Genomic DNA, 8,052 nt, shown 5'->3' with positions numbered 1-8,052 from the left:
TTTTGTTATTTTTGTTGTTTTTTTTGGCTGCAGAGTACAGTCACGGCTCTCTCTACCAGAGCTTTGTAATGTGAGGAAACAGCAAGAGACTGTTAGCAATCCTACCATCACTTCCAAGTTTGCTGCGACCAAAATAAACTATAAAGCTCAAGTCTGTGGCCTTGTCTCAACTTTATCTAGTTTTTACAAATTTGAATCAACTCTAAAGTTAAGAGACACAACTCTGGAACATAACACAGATACATCATGTTTGTCTTAAAAAGGAAAAAGTAGGCAGCAGTGACCTAAAAAGCAGAGAGTTTGGGGACTTCTGATGCTCCACATGATGCTTCACATCAAGCAAACACATCATGTGTTAAGTACAAGTCGTGCACATACACGAATTAATGCACAGGCTCCGTATTAGCTGAAATAACTCAGAGTGACAGGAAGACTACTTGTTTAAATGCACCTATTCAGATTTCCACCAATCCACACCCATTTGGGATTATGCAGGGTGGCTTAAAATTCGGAGGGGCTACACTTTTTCCTATTCCTGTAGAGTTGAATTATTAGATTGAAGTTGAATAATAAGCACTGAGTCAAACAGCACACCCTTCATCTGCGGAGCTGTAATTAACGGGGGCAAAATGCAGGCGGTGGCGAAGGGAGGAAAAAAAATGCAAATTATTCCGCACAAAGGCTCCTCACAAATTGGCGTCACCATTTCTCAAATTATATCATTACTATATTTTGAAAATGTTAATCTGTTGAGCGGATTTCCCGGGGGAGTTGAGTAAATTAGTTCTATTTCCGAGACTGCCTCTCTGCAAAGGCACGGCAGCGACAAGCACCTCTGATTTGCTGATTACAATTAGACTCCCCAGTTTGGGCTCCTTCAAGCATTGATAATTTTCGGCATATTAAGCACGTTTTAGCAAAGGTGATAAGTCAGTTTTAATTGAAATGAAATTATTATTCTAATGGAAGTTTGGTTATTATTATTAGGAGGCACTAGTCATTCTAGCTTCATTTTTAATATATAAATGCTGGGGAGTAAAAAAAAAAAGAAAGAGAAAAGATTTTTGAAGGGCATTAGGGTGTCAGGATTGAATGAGGTAATTTGAAGGGAATTACTTTCTCTTCTATCAGAAATGAACTGAATTAAAAGTCCAAATCAATCGCTTTCACTTCTCCATTCTACTTTGACAGCGGCACAATTACAGATAATTAGATGGGAGGAAACTTTTAATTGTGGGATTAGAGAGAGAGAGAATTTGTAGGATCAGAAGAAAATTTCCAGGCAGAGTTTCTTGCTTAAAATCGAATCAAAGGATTTGGGAGCTTAAAATGGCAACCAGCCCTTTTTTTCTGCTGTTTAATTGGAACTGCATCTAGTTCATCCAAATCATCCAAAACAATTAATTTAGATTTAATTCTATAATTATCATCAAATCGAATAATGTGCAACCTAATTTAGATAGTTAAAAATTAACGTGCGTGAAGTTAATTGAGTAATTAAACTCCTAAACTGCTGCCTATTAATTTGCCTGCCTAATTAAAAATGAATGTGATTCTGTGCTGTTAAAGTAGGCGTCAGTGTTGGATGGGCTTGTTGATAAAGCCAGTGTCTTTTTTTGTAGCGGTGGGAGGGGTGGGGGGGTATCATTTGAACACATTAAGTTTGCAAGCCTGTAAGTATCACTTATCTGATTATCTGAAGTCAGGTGAGTACAACTGCAAAATCCTAGTACTGTGGGAAAGGCAACCAAACAGCACAAAAGTTATGAAAAAAGTGTGGTCACAGATATGACTTGAGGTTTTTTTGGGCTCAAATAGAAACTTTAATGGATGTGGAATCTAAAAAAGACGAAGTCCTCGGCTGCGAATTTGTTCTTTTTACTCTGCGTGACGGAGAACTGCGCGCGCCCCGTCACTGCTGCTTCCTTTACTTCATTGATCACTCTGCTAAGTAGTGTACAAACAGCCTAGCAGCCACTTTCAGAGCAGTCTTAAGAGATTAATGAGCATTTAACACTCAAATATCATTTCAAGAATTTGGAACATCAAGCAGGAAGGGAGTCGAACCACAACATCTTTGTGGCTGACGCCCTCTGAGCTTCTGTCTGTATCACAGGAATTCTGTCTTCAGAGAGAATTGAAATACATCTCTCATGGACAGAGGGGCCTTTTTATCAGCCAAACTGTGCTTGAGGTGAAGGGTTACAAAGGGCCAAGACTTGAGGTGAAAAACAGCCAGACGGAACACCAAATATCTGAAAATGTCATTATTTTAATGTTTATTTGTCCTAAAGTGTAAGTGTAAGAAAGTGTAAGTTGCTTTATATTTTCATTTATAATACCAACAGTTTAGATTTTTGGTTTTTACATATACAGATATGATGTGTCCCTTATGAAGTGATGTGACTTATTAAGCATCTATTGTAAAAAAAAAGAATAAACGCTCAAATGTCTCTTTGTGTCTGTCTTTGTTTGTCTCCATTTGTTTCTCCTGGAATGTGTCTCCTTGCATAGAAAGTTATTCAATTAGTCCATTAGTGATGCACTCTTATGGATTCAGATCTACAAAATGCAGTGACGTATCCTGCTACAACAACTCAACATAAGGTAAAAATGTTGTTGTTTTCTTTTTATTGTTATTTTTTACTTTGAACAGCTGTCAAAGGGGCCAGTCTTCAAAAGGTAACAAGGCAAGACAGCATCGCGACTGAATGCTGGCCTTGTTCGCCTTATTATCGGGTTAATTAAAGCTAGAATCTGACAATGTCACCCGTTGTAGAAAAACGGATTTAAATGCAACGTCTCTGGAGACTGTGTCAAGGGCTGCTTTACTCTGAGCTTCTGTGTGCGCCCAAGTTGGGGGACTGTATGGCTTATATATATATATATATATATATATATATATATATATATATATATATATATATATATATATATATATATATATATATATATATATATATATACACACACACATATATATACATATATACATATATATAGTTAGTTAGAATTGACGGAAAGCAATTATTGAATTTTAGATGTTCAAAAGGAAATGAATGGGGAGGAATTATTCATAAGATCGTGTCCGTGTGTGTGTTGAAATTAAAGTTAAAATACAAAGAGAACACGCTTCAAAGACGAGCCCACTGCTGCTAAAGAGGAAGATGGATAAATGGGCGAGATCATTTCTGAGGAGTTCATTAAAATGGAGGGCTACACACTGAAATACGGAGGGCTGTTATTTGGGCTTGGGGGTCAAGTGACGAGCGGATTATATACTTCCTCATAATAATATTAATTAAACAATTTGCATGCTAATAGGGTAACAATTATCGCAGCTTCTGTTGAGAGATTCAGGTTATTACAACATGCCAATCCGGGTGCCAAGGGTCAGGGAATGAGTGGGGTGCGAAATTTCAACTCTGATTAACATTATGACAGCGCCAGACTTGGGATAAATAAAGTCGAATTAATTATTTGGAAACCTAATGAGCAGATAGGATTCAGCGGGTCACATATTGAGTGCAGGGGTTGCAAGTAGAGGAGCTTTTCGATTTTGTTTCCTTACGTGAAACGTTGAAAGTCAATAGTGAGGAGTATCATTATTATTTCTCTATTTTACTCTAATCTCTTTTATCATCCCCCATGGTCGTATGTTTTATTCATGTGACACATCCTTTATAATTCAAGCGTTAACTTGTTACAGTAAAATATTTTCATTTTTACTTTAGCTTTGTGCCTTTAAATACACCCATAATTCCTTCATCACTCAATTTCTTGTATGCCCTGCAGGTGAATGTCCTCCTGTAAAGGTTTTATGTATTTAAATGCTGATCCATAGATAATTTGGGGTTCAATCTTGACCAGGCGTTTGCCAAAGTGGGAGCCGGGGATAAGACAGGGCTTGTCTTATCCCCGTTTGTCGGGAAAATGACTGGAAATTGTCCCTGGAAAAGGAACTTTTTTTCTTTTTTGTAGCTTTGCTTTTTCTCTGCTTGCCAATGCATAAAAACTAAGAAATGTGAGAAAAAGCCTTAACTATGTAAGATATCAACACTTGTGTTTAATCTAGTCTAATATTCATCTATTAGCAGGTCCTAATGTGGAGAAAAAGTCCTGGAGCTTCTGGCCTACTATGTCCGCCTGTAGCCTTCTGTTCCCGGAATTCAGTGAGCCCTTCCTCCCGGTGGGTCCCCCGTGTAGTTGCGATGTAGTTCTTATCAAAGCCCTCCTGTCTTGTTGTGACAGCTCTGATATTGTTTATTGAGGTGGATGTCAGCTTTAATTAGCAATCGATACGGGGAGCGTTTACAGAGCGCGTCTCTGACGTCAGCATCCATTACCGCTTCTCATTGGATCTCATATTCCCAGAGCCTGGGCTAATTATTGGGAGGTTCATGTGGATAAAGTACAGCTCATCCCTCCCTTCACATCATGTCCCCTACTCGTTGGCCACACTCGCTGCATGCTTTTTAAATTCCCATCACCGGCCTGCAGACGTCGTTTCCTTTTGCCTGCGGGATGATGGACAGCAGGATACTGGATCCACCTCACGCCCAGTTCGGAGGCTCTCTCGGCGGGATGGTGGGCTTCCCGTACCATCTCAGCCACCATCACGTTTACGAATTAGCAGGGCATCAACTTCAATCTGCGTCTGCGGTTCCTTTCTCAATAGACGGATTACTTAATGGCTCGTGTACGGCTTCGGTGGGTAATTCCAACCCCCTCTTGTCTTCGGGCTGCGGGATGAATGTAGATAATCAGCAGTACAAGCTGACAGGTAAGCCACATTGTATACAGCACAATAACCTCTCCTCAAGGTTGGCTAGTTGCTCAAATACGAAAACATAAAGAAACAAAGACAGGATATTGCGACAAGTTATCTTCGTCGTGGGTTTAAAAAGCAAGACAAAAACCTCCAGCGCACGTAAACCTGTGGTCCTCGACTCCCACTTCATTTCCATTTCGAAAGCCGAACGTGCATCAAGGGGGGAAACAATGATTCTGTAAAATCAGTACTAAAAAAATAGTTTCTGTTTACATCCAAAGCTCCTCTCTTCATGTGGGAGACGGATGGATGTAGAAGCTGCAGCCTGCATGTGTGCATCCCTGCAACATTTCTAATGAGAGCATCGTCTTCACCTCGAAACTTTGCCAAATCAGTTGCCTGTGCACGAAACAAAGTCTGCTCAAATTATAGCAAAATGCGTGTGCTTGTTTATTTCTTAATGTCTATCCTTTGTTTAAATCTATTCTGCTGTCAGACTCGGGGGACCCAGACAAAGATAGTCCTGGCTGCAAGAGAAGAAGAACTCGCACGAATTTCACTGGTTGGCAGCTGGAGGAATTAGAAAAGGCTTTTAATGAGAGTCACTACCCGGACGTGTTCATGAGGGAGGCTCTGGCTCTCAGGTTGGACTTGATAGAATCAAGGGTTCAGGTAAATATTTACTCACGTTATAGATTTGTAATTTTGAGCCAGTTTGTGTCGTCTCCAACGTTTGTTTACTTTCTGATTTATCCGTGGCAAATGCTTGTTTTCAACAGTGTGTTACAATAACAGACTGTAAATATATATTTAAGTGGCATGGACAAATATTTGAGTTTTATAAACCTATAAATATATCTACATCTGTACCCTATATCTATCTATCTATCTATCTATATAGATATGTATGAACGATTAGTTTAAGTAATTAAGGAATGTGTGTCATCTGGTATGAAGTTGCATGAATGAGTCAAATAAATGTATTTTGAGGTAATTTTTATTAAGAAAAAAAAATGTTACATGTCATTTCTAACTTTTTTAAAAGAAACATTTGCATAATTTTTTTTGTTAATATGAACAAAAACCTCTAACATGGGCTTTTGTTTACAGTGTTCTTGTAGTTTGATTACTGGAACAATAATAAGTAATATTTGATCTATCTATCTATCTATCTATCTATCTATCTATCTATCTATCTATCTATCTATCTATCTATCTATCTATCTATCTATCTATATTATATATATATATATATATATATATATATATATATATATATATATATAGAGAGAGATATATCTATATTTATCTATATATCTATATATATATATATATATATATATATCTATATAGATATATAGATAGATAGATATGTACTGGGAAACAGTAAAGTTTTATCCAAGTGCATAGTTTATGGGAAAAATTTATTTCTAAATGCTTGCAACTGTCTATTTTTCTGTTTTGTAAAAAAAAGAGAAGATTTCTTTGTTATATTTCATCCAAACTTTTATTTGCTTGATGCATTACATTTTGATCAAAGGCCTAATTAAAAGGCCTGCAATCCAAACAGAAAGAGCAAGGTGTAATCTCACTGTTTGCTTAATTACCATATCGTTAAGACACTGACAAATTTGTCCTAATTAATTTGACCCTCGCAATGGCAGAAGCTGATCACAACCACGAGTTTGCACTTTTTATTTATATTATTTTTATTTGTATTTTTTTCATCCTCCACAGGTCTGGTTTCAGAATCGCAGAGCCAAATGGAGGAAAAAAGAAAACACAAAGAAAGGTCCGGGTCGACCTGCTCACAACGCCCACCCCACCACGTGCAGCGGGGAGCCCATGGACCCGGAGGAGATCGCCCGGAGAGAGCTGGACAGGCTGGAGAAAAAGAAACGAAAGCAGGAGCGCCGGCTGCTCAAGTCCCAGAACAAGCTCGCTTCTGGGGATTTATTTTACACTCCGGGATCAGACAGCGACAGCGGGGTGTCACATGTGACCGACAGCGACCACAACACTTGCCCACCCTTTGACTCTGTGGGGGGAAACCAGTCGAGCTGCGACCAATCACCTCACCCTCCCCAGACCCAAAACCAAAACCAAAGACACTTCGACCGGGATGCTGGTGGATCCGAGCTGGACTCACCCGACCCCAGCCACCGGTCAAGCCTGTGCTCCAACAACAACAGAGCCTCCAGCTTGCAGAAACTCAACCCTTTTAGCGTCGAAAGCCTCCTTTCGGACTCCAGACCGAGACGCAGCCCCGCTGCCTTACCGTCCTCACGGCCTTTGATAGGGAAGGGACACTTCCTTCTCTACCCCATCACGCAGCCGCTTGGATTCATTGTTCCTCAAACTGCCCTGAAGACAACGACAGCTGTGAACTGTGACAGTGACACCCCGGCGGACCGAAACCAGCCCAATGCGCGCTGCAGCGTCTCCGCGAGCTCTGCTGGATGTAGGAGCAGCTCGCCGGACTCTGCGGACGCCACACAAAAGGGACAGGTGGGATCGGAGAAAAGGACAAGTTCACCGCACAGCCCGTCCAGGGCCGCCTTTTCCACAGGCAAACAGACCTCTGTAATTTGCAGCGAGTCGAGTTTTGCCCACGAACACAGTCCACAACTCACCACGCCTGTCGATACAGACAAAAAAGAGCATTTAGTGAACAAGGATCACCCTGACAACCCCGAATCTGTCCTCAGTGACTGTCCTGCACAAACAAACTCTAAAGAAGATGTCGACCTGGAATAAATCAATGGGGGTAAACGAATCAGAAACATACTGATTTAGCCTCAGAACTCCACCTTTTATTAGGCCAAAGCTTAACCAGAAACCACATTTTTTTTGTGCATTTAAACTCTCGGTTTCCCCCACTCTGCTGACATTTTGACAATGTGTGCTCTCCCTCTCCCCCCTTCTCTGCGAGCGTGTTTGTGTGTGTGTCAGGAGTCTCTAGATATCCTTTAGTGTGTGTTAACTTGTCAAAAAACACAAGATCAACAAAAATCCTCAAGAGCTGTAAGAAAGGTATTATACTATTTATATATGTAAGGTTTTTCTTAAATAAATCTATTGTATACAAGCACCTCAAATCGTGTGAGACCTTAAATAGCAGCACATCCAGTGCTGGACTACAGTACAGTAGGATGGGCTTTCTTAAGAAATCTCATGTTGTACTTTGTATATTGCCTTAACAAATTTATTCATCTATAAGCCCCTACTGAAATGAGGTTACGAGCCTGAGGCGAAAAGGACCCGCTCGACTCCTGCAGAGT

At 40.0% G+C, this 8,052-nt stretch overlaps 1 protein-coding gene across 1 annotated transcript; it reads left to right on the top strand.

Moving 5' to 3' along the window:
* The first annotated feature begins 4,475 nt into the window (after window positions 1-4,475).
* Window positions 4,476-7,790, top strand: uncx (UNC homeobox). Its single transcript, XM_072368988.1, has 3 exons — window positions 4,476-4,783; window positions 5,268-5,443; window positions 6,509-7,790. Exons 1-3 carry the CDS (start codon window positions 4,525-4,527, stop codon window positions 7,526-7,528), a joined length of 1,455 nt encoding a protein of 484 aa, XP_072225089.1. The 5' UTR covers window positions 4,476-4,524; the 3' UTR covers window positions 7,529-7,790.
* The last annotated feature ends 262 nt before the right edge of the window (window positions 7,791-8,052 follow it).

This window comes from Leuresthes tenuis, unplaced genomic scaffold, assembly GCF_036924035.1.
Source record: "Leuresthes tenuis unplaced genomic scaffold, fLeuTen1.0.hap1 SCAF_17, whole genome shotgun sequence".
Lineage (NCBI taxonomy): Eukaryota > Metazoa > Chordata > Actinopteri > Atheriniformes > Atherinopsidae > Leuresthes > Leuresthes tenuis.
The sequence above is the reverse complement of the archived record's forward strand: the minus strand, read 5'-3'. Positions and strand labels throughout refer to the sequence as shown.

Excerpts from the sequence above, each read along its gene's own strand:
- uncx (XM_072368988.1), top strand. The coding sequence starts at position 4,525 with ATGATGGACAGCAGGATACTGGATCCACCTCACGCCCAGTTCGGAGGC. Across the intron at positions 4,784-5,267 it reads TCAGCAGTACAAGCTGACAG|ACTCGGGGGACCCAGACAAA; the intron begins GTAAGCCACATT and ends TTCTGCTGTCAG. Across the intron at positions 5,444-6,508 it reads TGATAGAATCAAGGGTTCAG|GTCTGGTTTCAGAATCGCAG; the intron begins GTAAATATTTAC and ends CATCCTCCACAG.